This window comes from Thermobia domestica, chromosome 3, assembly GCF_964235325.1.
Source record: "Thermobia domestica chromosome 3, izTheDome1.hap1.1, whole genome shotgun sequence".
Lineage (NCBI taxonomy): Eukaryota > Metazoa > Arthropoda > Insecta > Zygentoma > Lepismatidae > Thermobia > Thermobia domestica.
Genome location: NC_137456.1, coordinates 9,413,688 through 9,433,373, shown reverse-complemented (window position 1 = coordinate 9,433,373; position 19,686 = coordinate 9,413,688). Strand labels below are relative to the sequence as shown.

At 35.3% G+C, this 19,686-nt stretch overlaps 1 protein-coding gene across 3 annotated transcripts; it reads right to left on the bottom strand.

The window, feature by feature from the left end:
* Nucleotides 1–1,339: 1,339 nt before the first annotated feature.
* LOC145681378 (uncharacterized) lies at nt 1,340–17,870 on the bottom strand. Of its 3 annotated transcripts, none has more exons than XM_081753031.1 (2): nt 17,357–17,870; nt 1,340–2,556 (listed from the first exon to the last, which is right to left on the bottom strand). In XM_081753031.1, the coding sequence occupies exons 1-2, from the start codon at nt 17,864–17,866 to the stop codon at nt 2,470–2,472; spliced, it is 597 nt and encodes a 198-aa protein (XP_081609157.1). In that variant the 5' UTR covers nt 17,867–17,870; the 3' UTR covers nt 1,340–2,469. The 3 variants fall into 3 exon arrangements, with proteins under 3 accessions (XP_081609157.1, XP_081609156.1, XP_081609155.1); XM_081753030.1 differs by lacking the exon at nt 17,357–17,870 and adding an exon at nt 15,099–15,651; XM_081753029.1 differs by lacking the exon at nt 17,357–17,870 and adding an exon at nt 7,868–8,429.
* Between the last annotated feature and the right edge of the window lie 1,816 nt (nt 17,871–19,686).

The window sequence follows — 19,686 nt, the reverse complement described above, 5'->3', positions numbered from 1 at the left end:
AAATGATTTTTTAAAGTTTAACATCAAATGGTTTGGCTCTTTAGGCTAAATGAGATAGATGGTTAATGGAAGTGAATGAATGAATGATAAATTAAAATCATTTTTTGTGGTCTCCCACCTTGAATTCATATAAAATATGAGTGTAATATGGGCTCATTTTTAGTTTAAACTGTAAATGTATACCAACCTCATTTTTACGTAACACATTCATGTATTCTACTGCGTGGGGCACAACAGACTAATTTTATAGCAATCACAACTTAAATTAATTCAAAATTAGTTACAATGATATAAATAGAAAACAAATTGTATTTTGATTGATAAGTTTGTGAAAATTGTACATTATTTATGTATTTATTGCCTTTTTTTCTACAGCAGCGAGGTTAGGGCCATAAGGTCTTCTCTTACACCTAACTACTCACAAAAGGTTGAAAACTATTAAAAAAACACGATACATTGATTCACATTAGGGCTGGCCACATTTTTTCGAAAAATACTTTTTCGAAAACGAAAAATGAAATTTTTTTTCGAAAAAACGAAAAACGTCGAAAAAACGAAAAAAATGTCGAAAAAGCGAAAAACGAAAAACCGAAAAATGAAATTTCTGAAAATCGAAAAACAGATTTTTCGAAAAAGGCCATCCCTAATTTACATTACATACGCTTTCTCTCTCTCTCTCTCTCTCTCTCTCTCTCTCTCTCACTCACTCACTCACACACACACATTCACACACACAAATACACATGTTTACTAAGAACACAACCTAAGGATAACTAATATAATACAAAACTATATAAATATGTCAGTTGTAAAGAATCCTACAAAAGTTTCGTGTTGTGTTTATCAGAGAATGATTATGTTAAGTGAACAGGTTCTGCTTTAGCAAGATTTTCGTTTCTAGGGCAAATTTTGATTTTGATTTTACGTTACTCCCACTGGGGGGTAAACTATTCCAGAGACGGGTACTAGTAGGCACGAATGATTTGCCGTATGTCTCTGTGCGATGCTTAGTTAGTAGCAAAGAATTACCTGCTCTAGTGACGAGGCCGTGACGGGCAACGAATTGATAATTATTGTTTAAATATCGAGGGACCTTGTTTGTAACGATGCTGAACACTTTTACTAAAATGTGATGTTTCCTCCAAAGATGGAGCGGTAGCCAGCCAATCCCATTGAATGCCGGGGTAATATGGTCGTAGCAACTGAGATTAACGCGAGTACATTCTGAACATATCAAGAAAAGGTTTTATTAATAAACTTGTGAGCGAAATTTAACTACGGTACATTCTCTCCACAAAGACAGGTATTATATTTTGATTGACACTTACAGATTGTTCATTATAAAAAAAATGTATTTTACATTCTTCACACACACACACTGAGAAGAATATATTTATTGAATGCAAAAGTCTCCACAAGAGATTTCTTTACATTCTACACACAAGAAGAAGACGTACTTTTTGACTGATTAGTTTGTGAAATAGATTTGATTACATTGTGTTCACATTCACAGATAACATTTTATGACTGGTACACTTGTGACACAAATTTATTTACATTTTGCAGAGATGGTGAAAACTATTTTTAAAAGAATAAGTTTGTAAAAAGAAAAAAATACATTCCGTACCTATCTTTTGATTGGTAAATTTCTAAAAGGAATCTAATTTCACTCTGATTGCGTGGATAGGCAACATTTGTTGATTGATACAGTTGTAACATAAATTTATTACATTCAGCACTGAGTGAGAATTATTCCTTTAATTGATAAGTTTGTACAAGAAATTTAATAACGTAATCTCATCTTACGAACTACGTTTGGTAAGTTTGTCAAATAAATTTAATTACATTATGTTCATATGGACAGGCAATATTTGTTGATTGATATACTTGTGATAGAAATTTATCACGTTTTGTATTCACTGAGGAGTATCCTTTTAATTCATAAATTTGTACAAGAAATTTAATAACATTATCTCATTCGGTGTATGAAGAGGAATTACGTTTGATAGTTTTTTAAAAATAAATTTAATTACATTCTGTTCACATGGACACACAATATTTATTGGTTGATACATTTGTGAAATAAATTTATTAGATTCCGTTTACATGGATAGGTAATAATTGTTGATTGATACACTTATGAAACAAATTTAATTACATTCTGATCACATGGACAGGTAATATTTTATTGACTGATACACTTATGAAATATATTTAATTACATTCTGATCACAAATGGACAGGTAATATTTATTGATTAATACACTTGTGAAATAAATTTAATTACATTTTGTTCACATGGACAGGTAACATTCGACTGATACACTTCATGAAAGAAATTTACAAACATTCTTCACACACGATGAAGAAATAATTTTGATTGATAAATTTATGAAAGAAATTTAACTATATTCCGCATAAATTTATCTGTTATTAGAAACATGTAAAGCTGAAGTCGAACTTATCCAGCTAATATCCAACTCCTGATATGACTATGTTGTCAATGGCAATTATATCTGTGGCTTCAGTGGCGAACAACCATCCATAGAACCTCACCTAGAAGAAGAGATTATGAAACAAAAGTTATTTTGTAAGTAACAAGTATTTCAGTGTTTTTTTCTTTGGAAACTAATTTAATTTATCTTCAGTATGTTAATAGTAGATTGATAAAAAGCTCAGTGGCAATGGCCAAAAAATGTATTTTAGGGTAGCCAGGGCCGGTTCTACTATATGGGCAACAAATGCATTTTCACGGGAGGCGGTTGAAGGTGGGGTGGCAAGTTTGGAGGAGCGCCCAATCTGTCACAACTATGTTATTTAAAATAAAGGGTTAAGTTCCAAAGTTGGGCGTCCGTTTCCAGCAAAATTTTTAAAATTTGCAGGAAAGATATGGATAATTTGATCGTTTGTGTGCTTGATAATATATAAAAGTCTCGAAAAATCTGTTTATTTGTTATATATAAGCGGCTATAAACATGGGACTATACGGTGAGCGGAGAGAACTACTTGGTGCAAGGTAAACGAACAGTTGCATTGTGGGAAAGAAACGAGTATTTGTGTTATCAACATGGCGAATGTGCAAGGGCAATGAACATTTAACATTTGTGAAGCAATACGTTGATAACGAGCAAAATCTTTTAAAATTTTGTGAAAAGCACGGATTAATGAACCTAATAACAAATTGCACAAAGTGTGCGACGGAGATAACAGCGAAAAAACGTGGCGAAAGCGGACGCCCAACTTCGGAATAAATGCCAAAATAAATATTTGTTGTTGGAAACAGACTTCATGATGATGGTAGTCAGATGACCTTTTATTTGAGTACTACATTCGTAAATCATGTTTAGGTCTCACTAGTTTAAGGTCACATGGATAGTACTAAAGCAAATGGTCAAACAAATCCCAGCATGAATTGCTTGTTTACTGTCAAATACAAGAACTCAATTCTGGAACACCTGTTTCATTTAGTTAGTTATCACAGTTTTAATATGGAAACTAGTCTTGTCTTTATTGTTACAAACAAATTCCTTATCATTGAAGGTGGAACCTTTTTTTTTTTTTTAAAAAAAAAAAATTAACTATGTAGAAAGAAAATCAAGAAATGAAGATAAAATAGCTAGTTGCACTGGAATTGCTAAGCGATATATTGGGATTGAAGCTTGATATTAGATTCTATAGAAAGGATTACAATCTTTCGTCTGTAGGTGTGTTTGCTTTACCTTTCACTAACATAATAGATTATTATTTAAAGAAAGAAAAAAAAGCAGACACAACGAGATTGTATTTGTAGTGTTTAGATCTTTCTGAGTGCCAGAGCTCTTTCTCTCCACTTCGATCATGGTGGGGTAGTATACTTAAAATTGTGTTTTTTAAGATTTATTCTTTCTGGAGAAAGAGGGGTGGCAAATTGCCTAGGGCGGCCCTGAGGGTAGTATTTGAGGAACGATTCAGAAAAAAGATCCCGATGAAATCAGGAATTAAAGAATATGTAATATACGCCATGATTGGCTTCATTTAGATATAACTTTTCGAATTTCTTTTAATATTTGTTGAAGAGGCAGGACTTTTTTGAATTAATAATAAATATAAGTCCTGTAAAAGTGGGGTAACATTTGAGTTTTTCTGATTTGACAACGGAGCAATGTAAAATTCCAAAAGACTATCTGAAATGACCTTTATAAGTAACTATGATAAACATCCGTAGTTTCCGATCTTAATTGAGTAACTGGATAACAAAGTACGAAAAGGAATGCCTTTAGAGAATTTCTCCACAACCATTTCATTATCAGGCTTTTTATTTTCTGTTATTATGCAAGCACCCAAAACACGGATGTAAATGTGGTTGCATACATATAAGGGGTTATTAGAAATAAACAGAGATAAAACGTACATAACGTTTGACATTCTCCCTTCCGAGTCTAAAAATCGATAAAACGGCTTCCTACGCGATAAGATCTGATGAAAGTATACTTATTTACAAAATTTGGTGGCTTTGGATGACTCCTTTATCTAGGTGACATCCGATGAGACACACACAAAATATATTATTATTATTATTATTATTATTATTATTATTATTATTATTATTATTATTATTATTATTATTATTATTATTATTATTATTATTAAGATTGAGGACTCGCATCGGAACGAGAGTTGAGGCTGTCTCATCTCCAAAATGTATCGTGAAAGTGATGTTTCATTTCTAAAAAAAAAAAAAAAAAAAAAAAAGTATCTATGTTTTATTGGAAGACCTCTGTTTCTCGTCTTGAATATCGTCTCAAGAATTTGGTTTCATCTCGTCCAGTGTTTCTTCCAGAGATGTTTTTGGGGGCACTGCCCCGAGCAGCTCTGAGAGCGTTACCGCGGAGGAGACCTAAATAATACGCTTATAATATAATAATAATTAGAATATTATTAGCCCCCCCCGGAATACAAAGTGTGCCCCTCCGGAACATTGCTTCTGAAAGAAACACTGATCTTATCTCATACACAACCATAATAAATAACTCCTCATACTAATAATGGATCTTTGGCTGTCTGTAGCATAAAATATTAAAGCCAGTCCACTATTGTTTTAAATGAAACCCCTTTAAAAGTTAAAATCACCTATAGAGTATTCAACGTCTGTGATGGTCACGTCTATTGCCGGATTTACGTATTAAGCTAAACAAACTATAGCTTATGGCCCCATTTTCTTTTAGATTAAAAAAATAAAAAATAAATATATAAATAAAACAAAAATAAAGAAAAAAATGAATCTATGCTGCTTTTCCACAAATATAAAATGAAAAACAAAATATAAGAACAGTGTGTTCTGTTGTGTAGGCTTCTATGGTGTAAGTAATGGGGCTCTTTATGCTCCCTAAAATATCGCTAATTCGTTATTTCTGCATATAGGGTGCCTACAATCAATAGCTTAGGACCTCGTTGAACCTACTTCCGGCTCTGCTCATGTATACTGTCAGCATCTACTAACCCTATATCCTAATGCATGGGTAGATATACGCATTCATATGTGGATATACGTAAAGTGTAACATTTTGAGGCCAGACAACTGTTTTGGCAGCGGGGGCAGAAAACTTCGCAGTCAGAAGTTATTTGACGCGGAACAATTGACATACTTGAAACATAGATGGAAGATAAAATAAGCTGTAAATAACAATAAAGAAGCGCGCTCTGTAGGTTTTAGAAGTACTGCTAGGCAGCCTACCAATAACAAGAATATGTAAATGTAAATGTATCTGGCCGTTTCCAGCCAGTCAATCTCAGTGAGTAGCCATGACAGAGTACGGTTGTTTGTCTGAAGTACAGCGCGCTAATATTTTTCTCTCAGACGCAGAAACGAGAGGCATTACAGGTGGTCAACAGAAATTTAGAATTCATGTCAAAACTTAATGGACTCCCGTAAGAAACACTATTCTCCGTTTATACCCTGTATTAGAGGATGAAAGAAAACAGAACCTCGCGTTGGTCTGGGGCTCTTGATCTGCCATAACACGTAGCCCCAGACAATCTACACAGCCTACTTTTCAGAGAATTAACATTTCTAGCTGCTCATTCGTTCAAAGAATGCTACACAGTGTTGTTAAACTACATCCGAATAAAATATTGCATCTGTAGTATTGCACAACCTATCCGAATGTGATAAATGGAAAAGGATGCAATTTGCACAGTGGTCAGAAGGAAAATATATTATTTACAACACACAGTTTTCAGATAAGACGTATTTTCATATGGATGAGACTGTTAATAAACAGACTATCCAATTTAGGGCAACAAGCAATAAACACATTGTAAAGAAAGTAATAAGAAGCCTTTACGCAGATAAAAGTTACCTTGTGGACTTTATCAAGTCACGGATGATGAGACCAGTGCTTTTGTGACGATACAGTTAACTCACAGCGATATTTGGATATGATTCGAAATGCTTTTGTACCATGACTATTCTCGATTGATCATTCGAAAGATACTCGTGAATTATAACGACTGACATTAAAATGCATCAATAGAACCCTATCTATAACATATATGAATCTTATAGGGATGATCCTTGCATAATTGACTATATCGTCCTTTCTTCGTGATGAAGCATCGGCACACTACTGACGATATAGGCAGTTATTATTATTAGTACAATGTTAACGAAATATTATCAAATATATAAAATAAACATATCGACTGGTAGCTATTATTATGTATTTCAATATTGAGCATTTAGTTTGCTCCAAGGTTACTTCTGCAATTATAGTTATTTAATTAATTAATTTTATTGTACATACATAATTCCTAACTCGTGTAATCGCTAGCGCTGCAGCGGCCGAATCTCAAAACAGTACTTACTTGAGAAACATGATTCATAAAAACCAAGGATGTTATAGAAGAGAGGATCCACCTATACAACAAAATTGTAAATTTATACGTCAGAACTTCACGACCCCCATTCTGCCCGCTCCGCCTAATATCACAATGTTTTGAGCCAACATTCATGGCGGAAACGAGAGTAGCCAATCAGACTCGGAACTCTGACAGATGCTCGGTTGTTTCTTGGCTTCACTGAGTTAATAGCATGAAGATACATATGGGCAGATCCTCTATTTTATATCATCCTTGATAAAAGTCGTCAAATGCTTGCATGAGTGAACCAGCTCCCTTCCGGTAAATCTGAAATGATGCTGCTGCCTGCCTGTATGTAAAAATATCGTTTTTCAAAATAACTTTTAGTATACTGTAATAAACAATTTCTGTAAAAAAAAAAGTCTTGTGATATACAGTATGTACTATTGTATCATGAATAATTCTCAGTATCACATAGTCACTAACACAATTAATAATTTATGTTATTATTCACACGAAATCAAATAAATATGTCACCATGACATGGTGATTCAGTAAAATGTGTTGCCAGTTAAAGAAGGTTGAAAACCACTGTCTACTATTTATCAAAAATAGTGAGTGTGTTACGTAATTAATTTGGATTTTGTTTTTTCCTTTTTGAGTTGAGTTGATTTTGAGTTTAACGTCCGTTCAGCAGCGAGGCTATATGAGACGTGGACCTACTGATTAACGTGGAATCCGAACCACATGAGCTCCCGCCGGGAATCGAACCCGGGCATCCCATTTTTCCTTTTTATTGGACCAACGTTCAATATTAGAAAATCGCAAAGACAAACCTCGAGAACCATTTCTAGTCTGCAGACCACAGTTTAAGGTACATTGACAAAGATAAGAGGCCAGTCCGCCAAATCACAACGTCATTATTTCTAAATTTTAGTCTACAATTTCATTGTTTTCTGTGATGCTGTATCAGAAATTGAGGCAAGTGCCACGCCTACCGCAGACATGCAATATCAAGTACTGTACTTACCCCTAAAGGTGCTTCATAGAAGTCTCCAATCTTTATAATTTTGTGGTGAAACACTGGTTCAGTGGTATTGTTATCATCCGCTGAGTATAGTTGCACTGTTTCTGTGATTTGGTCTTTTTTTAGGATTACATACTCCACGAACAGATCATTAGTCGCATTAGGGTTTGATGACATTATAAGGAAATCATAGGTAATATTACCACCGTTAGGATAGTTCATAAAAGGTAACATTATCGGTATTAGAGGATATTCTTCCGATTGGCTGTAGACATTCAAAAAAGCCAGCTTATCACCGGCAGAAGGTGGTTTTTCAAGTGTCGTCCCAATTCTCTCAAACAAATCGTCATAAGTGGTTATCTCCCATTGAGCAACCGATACCTCCTCTCCATCCCAAAGTTTTAAGATCCCAAAATCATTCTCGAAATCAAACGTTATTGTATTGGTAGTATTAGATATTTGACCATTTGCTTTCTGCACCACTAGTAGTACACTTAACAGAAGATAATGTGTCAAAACAAGTTTGGTCATGTTATCTCTTTTAATAGTGCAGACCAGAAGCTCAAAAATAAAATAACGATCTAGCACAATATTTAGACTCAGAAACTATTGTTAAAGAATTATCTGATAATTTTCCTTATCTTATCCTTAATCTTGTTAATCAAGACAAATGAAGTTATATTTTCATAACACGATCACTAAAACTGATTAGCAATAATCCAATTAAATTTAGTTGACATATTTATATCTTATTATTTATTGCTTTCAACACAACATCTCCCGCAGTCTAGTGGTTACGTCTGTCATTCGTCTTAGTCCAGATTACCAAAGACACGCTTTATTATATAATTAAGTAAGAATTCTGTAAACATAATAAAATCAATTTATCGTGCGAGCTATGTTAATAAAAATGAATCTAATCTTGTTTGTAATTGGATCTGAGTAGAATGGCTAAATGGTTTGGAAAAAATGAGCATAGTTGGAACCTACTTCGAACTCGGTTTATCATGTTGTGTTCATTAAAATGGATGTAGTTAGTAAGGAATATAAATGGAGGTGGAAGTTTCACGCCAGAGCAATGGATTCTTCGAGTCTTACTTACTTGTACATTTAAATGTACCCGTTTTTGATTTGCTAAACTATTTTGCTTGACCTAACATTAGACTTTCGACATGTCAGTGAGGAAACAAACAAACTTGGGAAGGAGATTTAGGGATGTATGTCCAATGACAGACGTAGAACAGCAGATGAAGAGGAAATCATACGAAAGCGGTTAAGCAACAAGCGAAACAAGTGAACATAGAACAGCAGATGAAGAGGAAATCATACGAAAGCGGTTAAGTAACAAACGAAACAAGTGAACATAGAACAGCAGATGAAAAAGAAATCATACGAAAGCGGTTAAGTAACAAGCGAAACAAGTGAACATAGAACAGCAGGGGAAGAGGAAATCATACGAAAGCGGTTAAGCAACAAGCGAAACAAGTGAACATAGATAGTTTCTCACCAGGTTGGGTTTCTCACCCATAAATCTTAGTTGGAAGGGGTTCAAGATTTGGGGTGAAGGGGTAATACTATAAGCCACTACGTTTATGTAGTATTGAACGGGTATTATTCTGCACCCGAAACGAGATAAATAATTGTAAAACTTTTCCACCTCTATTTTCAGAAAATAAAATGATAGAACTAGATTGTTTTTATAAGAAAAAGAGTGCAGATGAAGTGTAAGATCAAATTTTCATGCTACATAAATCATTTCCCTATTAAACGAAGTATAAAACTATGTACTTATACTTTAAAGTATGTTCAGCTACTTTTGAGGTGTCTTATTACTTATTTGCTCCAGAGTGGAGTTTCATTAAAGTGCTATTTACACTATTGATAAGTTTTGTTCACTCCTTCCACCATAGATCCTGTCAATTCGTTGTGGGAGTATACAATGCTTATTGTGTTACATGTTGCAGTATCGCTCTTTATAGAAGTTCAATACTGCGTTTGCGAGTTTGCCCAGGTATCTGTATAATGTCTCGAAATGAAGTATGTCCTTTACCAATACATGCAGCAGTTCAGCAGGATTAAACTGATGGATTTGGCCACAATCTATGACAGTATCCTTGGGTTTTCCTGGAGCTAGCCCACATGCAGACTGCTCTGTATTTACCAAACCAAGCTCATTTCATTTGGCATTGTAAGGCCCATGTTGTTGTATAGTGTATTAAACTATTACTAGGATTCAAGTACATAAAGAGTAACGTTATTTTCTGGTGCATGTTATCTTCTGTTGCATCTGGTAGTACATCACAGGTCCTCTCTTTTCTGAGCTGCTCATTTTGGTCTTTGCATCAACCACGGAGATCCACTATTGGCCAACTAGGTCAACAGTTCTTTCAGGCTTCAGTTTCTGATCCATTGGTTGACAGGTCTTTGTAGTGCTTTTAGGTGGACAGGTATATCACTCAGCGATACACAAAGTGCATCGTTCTGTACGTGTCGCTCAATCTTAGTAAGATGTAGCGCTGTATTGTGTTGAAACTAGCTATGTTATCGTCTCTCTTAATAAGTCTGTGATCTCACGAACTGGCCGCATTGGTCAGTATTGAGGTCTACTTTCCATGGATACACTATTATCTAGGTAATGATGTGCACATGAAATATGTAAAAATAGATTTGCAATCTAAATCTCAAATGTGCCTTAACTTTGAAAATTTATCTAAATCTGCAATAAATTTTCCCAGATTTCTTCAGTTAACGAGTTCTACTGAAGGCAACAACAACGGAGATGAATTCACAAGTAATTAGTTTCTACTTCTCCTTGGTAAGAAATTAAATTATAATTTTGTCGGAATTCGAAAATATTATTTGAAGTGATAATCCTGTTTTCACAAAATTGAAATCAGTCGGTTTTGAGCTAAGTTAATAATTCGATATCTTGTTGCGATGCAATTGTTTTATATAAAAATCATGAAAAATCAAAATTAGTGATTAACTATGCCGACAGAAAAACCTAATCCACAGTTGCGAAATAATAACACAAAGAAACTTACAACAAAAACAACAAAGGATTAGCAACGAAAGAAGATTTAATTTTAAAAATCGGAAAAAAAGAACACAAAACATAAAATAAGAAACTTTGTATTGCATAACAAATTGAAGCTAGTGTCGTAGCGCCAGCGTATACGTAGATCATTACAAAATAACAATTCCTTTTTTTTTTAAAAAAAAAAAAAGCGGTCTTAAGCAAAGAGTAAGGCGAGTGGTTTGTCAAGATACCGTGTTGCGGAGGCTGAAAGAAAATATAAAGAACGGAGAGCTATACTAATGATGGTCTACTACTGTTGGTATTTAAAAATATGTGGTCAGAAAGTTTAACCTAGGTACAAGTCGACCAATCATTCTCTTCAACTTCGATCAGAATTCTTACCACAAAAGTTGTTCTCAAAATGTTGTCTAGTTAGTGGAGTCAAATTAGCAAAAAGTAAGGAACAAATTAGTAACAAGCTGAAAATTGGTACAGATGTTGGAAATGATGTTCTAAACAAAATACTAAAAGTCCCCTGAAATCCCAGGTGACTTTCGATGCCATATTGGAAAATGGCCGCTGGAAGTGTCAAATTTAGGATAGGATTTAGGATTTAGATTTCTGGGCTCTCGGTGTCTAAGGCCATTTAGCCCGTATCGTTTTGAAGGAAGACGTCCCTCGGCGAGCACACTATCCGCGGAAAGGGAAGAAAGGAAGCGGCCTGGGACCTATAAGTTAGGTACCACCCCGGCATTTGCCTGGTATCAATGAGGAAAACCAAGGAAAAACATCATTCAGAATGGGTACGCGGGGCCACTGAAAGTGTCAAATGAACAATACCCAGAAAAAATAGCAATATCTTCGCTATAGTTGAACATAAAGAGAGAAACTTAATGTCGTTTTATAGAACATAGATAACAAAATACTTTTTAAGGAGAAACAATTTTTCATAAAACGCATACTTTCAGAAATATTGAGCTCTAAATTCTAAAATTCCGAAAACTACCGTCAAACTGACTTAAAACTTTATTGAACTTAGGAAGTAATTATTAACAAGTTAAAATTTGACTTAGATGTTGGTAAAGATTATTTAAATGACATACTAAAATCCCAGAACTTCTTCGTTCACCATATTGGAAAATATTCAAATATCCGAAGTAATTGAAAGATAATATTTTGTTAAGTGAAATACAAAATCTTGACCGGGCTAAATATTTGAGAAACTGTAAATGCAGTCGATTCGAAGTCAATTGGGAACAATGGTGGTGCAAGGGGGAAACATTAAGACGTATTTAAGGTTGTCCTCCGCCATCTTGAAATCAACTTATTTATTTTAAATGGCAACATGGTCGTGTGACATATTAAACAACATCCTCGTTCGAAGAGAAACTCAATGGTAAGGTTATTTTTCCGAAACCTGCAATAATTTTGAAGTTGTGAATAGATTTAGGATATGTTATGTGTAAAACGCTGTGAAATGTGCTGTGCGAAATTTCGAATTGAAGGATAAAGATAGAGTGAAAGAAACAAGCTCTGTAACGTCTCACATTACGTATTCTTTAATAACCAGGAAAAGAGAGAGCTAACACACATAAGATAAATGCAATCACATGACGTGTTCAGCATGCCCACCGTTCTGTTCTATGCATATCCTCAACCGTGAGACCCAGTGCTTGTGCACTCTGCGAAGCATAGTTGGTGATACTTGTTCACAAACAGTAATGATTCTCCTTTTCAGGTAGCCAGTGTCAATAATTTTACACTGGTAGACAATAGCTTTAAAGTGCCCGCAAAGATAGAAATCCAACGGACTTGGTCGGGGGACTTTGCTGGTCACTAAACTGATCCATGCCGACCTATCCAACAACCGGCAAAGTGTTCATTGAGCCATCGATTACACTACGACCACAATGCGGCGGTGCCCCATCTTGTTGCCAATATTGATGAAATCACCCTTCCTCTTCCATCAAAAGTGGCATAACAATGTTTTCAAGCATATCTCCATATTGTGCACCATCCCAGGTTCCATCAATGAAAACAGGTCCAATAAGTTTTTGCCCTATATTCCACACTACACCATTACCTTATCTTCATCTTGCATCTTTGATGCATCTATCTAATTAAGATTTGTATTAGCCCTGTACCGAACATTTTGTCCAATACCGAGAAATCCCACGGTAAAGCTTTTTTTCAAAATCTGCAGCGGCTTTGAATTTGTGAATGGATTTAGGCTAGAATATGCTATCATTTAGACTTAAATTTTGTTATGTGTGGAACATTGTATAGATGGGAACCGACTGTCTCTTTTTCTTTTTCTTCTAGGTAGGACATGATGCTAACTCGAGAGGAAAGAATCGAAATTTTCCTTTTGGCTGGAGGATGCAGTTCAGCAATAACATCCCTCTTCAAAGAGCGACATCCTAATTGCGAGAAAGGAGAAAAAAAAGGAGAAAAACAGTGCTGTACAAAAACTAATCTGCAAATTCATGGTAAAGGGAAATGTTGATGATTTACCTCGATCAGTACGACCACGAAATGGATATTGTTCATTTGACACTTCCAACGGCAATTTTCCAATATGGCGTCGAAAGTCACTTGGGATTTCAGGGGACTTTTAGTATGTTATTTAGAACATCATTTTCAGGATCTGTACCAATTTCCAGCTTGTTACTCATTTGTTCCTTTCTTCATTAAAATTTGAGCTTCATTTACTGCACTATAGCGTAATTAGTAAATTGATTAAAGTGTCGTCATAATGCAAGAATAGATAAGAACTAAAATCTAAACTATTTGGAGCTACTGTTTCTGAAATGAAAAATGAAATGAAATCTTTGAGTTTTATATCCTACGGTTATGCCGGTTAGGCTAAAGGAGATGGTGATGATGAGAAATGAATGAAATGATGGAATGAAGAAAGTAGGAGGAAACGGGAGAACCCCGAGGAAACCCACGCACACTTCACTTGGCGGGAGCAGGATTTGAACCAGGGGCCCCATGCACCAGAGGTGAACGCTCTACCACTGAAATTATGGCCGCCTAATGGCGTAGATAGAGAGTTTCTCAACCTTTTTAAATCTTCTCTATATTTATGTTCTTTAATGATTCGAGTGTACACCACCATACCAGTATATAGTAGATCTACGATTATCCTTGTCCCGGTTAACCTAGTCTCTGGATTAACCGAGGCAGTCTAAAAAATGCCAGATGACCTACAGCGTAGAACATGACAGCATCGAAGTTGAGTAGATTTTGGGTTTAACGTCCCGTTCAGCAGCGAGACTTTATGAGACGTGAAACTACTGATTAACGTGGAATCCGAAACACATGAGCTCCCGCCGGGAATCGAACCCGAGTCTCCCACGCCAAAGGCGCGTTTGCTAACCGCTTAGCCACGGAGGAGCTCATGACATCATCGAAGAAAGGCCAATACACGTCCCAGAAAACAATTAGTTTTTTTTTTTCAAAAAATACATTTCGTATAGTATGTGTAAAAATATTTTTTATTTTTTTAAAAGAAGTTACAGTATACTGAAATAAACAATTCATTATAAAAAATGATTTTTCATTTACAATACTTATAAAAAAACTTTAGTAATCTCAGGACCCGCCAAAAGGAACAATAAATAATAATAATGTAATAGGAATAACTCTCAGTATTATATAATTACTACCTTGTAGAAAGTTTTAGTCTTACACAACTAACAATTTATATTATTATTAACCAATAACCATGTCGGCCCCGGCGTCCCTCACAGGGAACATAAAATATGACGACATTATTATTTCTTTACAACTTTAAAATCAGATTGGCAACATTGAAAACTGTTTACAGGGGATGATCATAGACAGGGGACGATTCAGTAAAGTGTGTAGTCAGTTAAAACGGTTGAGAAACACTGGTATGATGTATACTATTTATGTTCTATAACGTGTGTTACGCAATTAATTTGGAGTTCCTTTTTTTATTGTATAACATTCAATCTTAGAAGATTGTAGGGACAATTCGAGAACCACTTCTAGTCTGCGTACCACAGTTTGAGAAATATTGACGTAGATGAATTACGTGATACGATGTTAATCCGTTGAGTTCCAACGTCATTATATGTAAATTTTAAGTCTACATCCTCGTTGTTTTCTCTTATGCTAAATTTGTACCAGAAATCGCATCAAGTGTCACACCCATTACAGGCACGCAATATCAAGTACTGTACTTACCCCTAAAGGTACTTCATAGAAGTCTCCAATCTCAATAAAATCGTGTTGAAACACTGGCTCTGTGGTATTGTTATCATCCGCTGAGTACACTTGCACTGTTTCTGTGGTCTTGCCTTCTTTTACGAGCCAAAAGAGCACCATCAGATTATTAGTCGCATTAGGGTTTGATGACATCACAAGAAAATCATAGGTAATGTTGCCACCGTTAGGATAGCTCAAATATGGTAATATTATCGGCATTGCAGTGTAAGCCGCCGATTGGTTATAGACATTCAAAACAGTCAGCTTATCTCCGGCAGAAGCCGGTTTTTCTATTGTCGTTCCAATTCTTTCAAACAAATCGTCATAAGTGGTTATCTCCCATTGAGCATCTGATGCCTCCTCCCCGTCCCACAGCTTTAAGATCCCAAAATCATTTTCAAAATCAATCGTTATTGTATTTGTAGTATTAGATATTTGGCCATTCGTTTTCTGCACCACTAGTAGTACACTTAACAGAAGATAATGTGTCAAAACAAGTTTGGTCATGTTGTCTGTTTTAATAGTGCAGACCAGAAGCTCACAATTAAAATAATGACCTAGCACAATATTTAGACTCAGAAACTATTGTTAAAGAATTATCTGATAATTTTTCTTATCTTACCCTTATTCTTGTTAATCAAGACAAATTAAGTTATATTTTCATAACATAACCGTTTAAACTGATTAGCAATAATCCAGTTAAATTTAGTTGACATATTTATAGTTAATTATTATTATTTATGGCTTTCAACACTACGTAGTTACTTCTCCTGTAGTCTTGTGGCTACGTCTGTCATCCGTCTTAGTCCCGATTATTATCAAAATCTTGCTTTATTATATAATTAAGTAAGAATACTGGAAACATAATACAAGCAATTTATCGTGAAACGTATATTAGTGAAAATGAATCTAATCTTGTTTATGATTGGATCTGGGTAGAGAGTGACGTAATCAAGGGGAGACAAACAGGGCTTGTGTCCCGGGCACCGGATTGAGGAGGCCCAAAATTGGGCAAATATTTATTTTCACTACAAGGCAAGGAAGGGTTAAAAATGATAACAAAATACCTCAGAAACTTAACAGGATAACGACTCATCAATCTTCACCACCAATCTTCACAAATCACTACTGCAGACTAGAAGTTCATATCCATAGAACCTAAGTTAGCTTCGAAACTATCTTTTGAGGACATTGTAAAAACTTTTGCAGCCAAAAGAGCCCCCAAAGTTAAATTTAATTCCAGTTTTCTGTATTTTCATGTAACTTACATTGTAAAATGTCCGAGTATAATACTCGAGACACAGCTTGACTTTTTGTCATAATTAAATGTTCTATTCTAAAGCAGCAGACTGTTAATTTGATTCATTCTACACATACCGGTATGCACATCCCGACATAAATACAAAAATATTGTGATTTGCAGTTATTATGATAATACTATAAGGATATGTCAAGCATGCTACTCTCAAATTATTTGGAAATTAAATACTAATGAGTTTGGTATTTCATCTTGTACTAAAAATTAAATTATCTATACTGGAGTTTTGAAATCAAGCTTTAGTACTTGAAGAAAAAAAGGAATAGGAGAATTATAGTGTGATGTGAATGTCAGTTCTAGTCGGGGAGCATTTTGGTTTGGTTGGTCAGGGGGGGGGGGAAGCGCTAAGGTGAGTTCTTGCCCTGGAAGATAACTAGCCTATTTGCGTCGCTGATGCTAGAACGGCTAAATGATTTTTTTAAAAAATATCATAGTTGGTGCCTACTTCGAACTTTTTTTAAAATTTTACCACTGAACTGGGTTATTCATTAAAATGCTTGTAATTAGTGAGGAGTATAACTGAAGGTCGAAATTGCACGCCTAAGCAATTGATTCATTAAATATTGCGTATAAATGCAGCCGTTTCTCCTTTGATAAACAATTTTGCATTGATCTAACGTTAGACTTTCAACATGCCAATGAGGAAACAAACAAACTTAAGAAGGAAAACTTTTCATGTTATGCCCAACGACAGACATTGCACAATGGCAGACATAGAACAGCAGAGGAGGAGGAAACCGTACAGAAACAGTTAAACAACGATAGAAACGAGGGAACATTCCATAGCGATTGAAATACGCATCCCAAGGAAGAAAAAGTGGGTTCATACACACTTTTCGAATTCCCATAAACCTTTTTCTCCTGTGCGCAAAACTGAAGTTCAGTTAGTGAATTATAAGCAAAAATTAAATATACTTACAGCTTTTAGTGTGATGACATTTGCTCCAATCTCAGCATTTCCTGTCAAAAACTCCCCTTGTGTTGCTGTTCCATCTGCCCGGAAGACCTCTTTCGAAATTATGGAGCCATCGTTGGCAAGAGAAAGAGTCATCACTGTTAGAACATTGGCGGCTGAAGTATCTGAGGACGAAATGAGGTAATCAAAGGTAATGTTGCCTCCATCAGGGTACAACAGAAGTGGCAACATTAGAGGGACAGACAGATTACTAGCTTCTTCGTTATAAACATTTAAAACAGTCAAATTATCACCAGCCAACGCAGGTTTATCCACCGTCGTCCCAATTGTCGTGAACAACTCGTCATATGTTGTGAGTTCCCATAAGGCATCTTCAGACTCGTCATCGTTAGTCAAAATACCAAAATCAGCTTCAAAATCAAACGATATTGTGCTGTCTATTTGACATAATGTTTCAGGCACGACAATTAAAATGCTTAGCAAACAAAGAACCATAAAATGTCTTGTGTCCATTGTATGTGTTTTATTCTCTCTACTTCTAGTTCTTAAACCATTAATTAAAAATACTTGGTAATTCTTTCACTGATAAGTGACAATAAAATTATATATCCTGTTATCTGTAGTGGCAGAATTCTTATCTCTTATAAAAATTCTTTTATTCACATAGGAAGAAAGGAGATTTAACTTTAATAAATTACTAAAGATATAATGAAAGCTTATATACTTATCTCTGGTTTTAGTGAGTAAATGTGGGAGGATTGGGCCTACAATGATATTACTAAGGTATACCGCTCACTGGCAACATTCTGTCGGGCAACTGTCTTGTTGCCCTGGTTAAATGCATTGAGTCATATGGGAATCCGCTCATTGAGGCGACGGCGACAGAAAACTTGCCTAGGTGCCTGCAAGGAGGGAGATCAGCGTTTACCAGACGCATAGCTCGGAACTATTCCAAAACCTGATCGAAATTATGCTAGATTCGGTCAAATTATGCTAGATCCCCATAATTACTAATTCAGAAGGTTTTAAAGAATAGAAAACCGAAGTTGAGATACGATAACGTAACTTAAAATACGCAGAGCGCAAGAATGCGAGGATAGAACTCAATACTTCACGCACCGAACCTTTAACTCAACTAAACTAGTGCAGTCGTTGCCAGACTCACAACTTGGAATTATTCTGAATAATCTTTAATTTTAAGAACAGGAAAAGAATAAAGAAGAATAAAGAAATAAAAATATGTCGCATGAATGAATGCAAAGTGTTTGTTTACATATTTTGAAAGAAATGACCTCACAGTCAAAGGATTAGAAAACCCTGGGTGGAGCTACCAAAAAAAAAAAAAAAAAAAAAAGCAAAAATGCATCTCTGGGATGAACTGGGTCAAACACATGGCGAAAGGCCTTTGAGTCACCTGCATTTGTGTGAACGTCAAGAAGCTACCGTCTGCAATAAAACTCGTTTTCTCTTATTTTCAGAAACACTAAATTGTTTTTATTTCCACGCCCCTTCTCTAAAGGCATTGGTAAAGGGATGGCCTCCCGCCGCGCCGTTTCGAACTTGCTGGCTGCCTGTATGGTTTACCGACTGTATTGATATTATGCTAGATTTGGATAGGATGCTGAAAGCAAGATGCTAGATGCTAAAGACATGCAAATTATGCTAGATCTAGCAACATTAAAGGGAGATAAATGAAATAATGTTTTTTACAAGTTTTTTTCTTTTTTCGCACAACAGTTCGTTCTGTGTGCAGCGTGTGAAAAGAAATGTTTGCATTGAAAGCTAATATGTCTTTAATTAGTGATGAAGACAATCAAAAATTGAGGAAATAGAGAAACGTCCAGCATTATATATATATATAAAAAAAAGTTTTCAGGAATATTCAGATACAAATTTAAAGAAGAAATTGTGGAAGAAAGTGTGTTTCGCAGTTATAAGAAACTGGAATGAGCTTCAAGGGATAATCACGTAAATCACTATAGCGAGTAAAATTTTCCTTCAGCTATCTCTCACTGTATATAGGATGTACCCAGTATTTCTTTTTCCTTTTTAAAATCAGCATTAGCACCTAAGCAATAGCGCACATTCTTCGAAGTCTATCGTCCTGTGTCCAATCCCGCCAAATTGTGATATCAAGTGTCCGGCAAGTTTTCTGTTGCCGTCGTCAGTGAGCGAGGGTGTAGCAATAAAACTGTTTTGTATGTCTCCGTGAAGTTGTTGACTCTAGGCAACAACGACGAGACAGTTGCGCAACTGTTTTGTTGCCAGTGACCGATAGGTCTAAAGAAACAGGAATAATAGAATAACCAAGCACACTTTCTAGTTGGACAGTG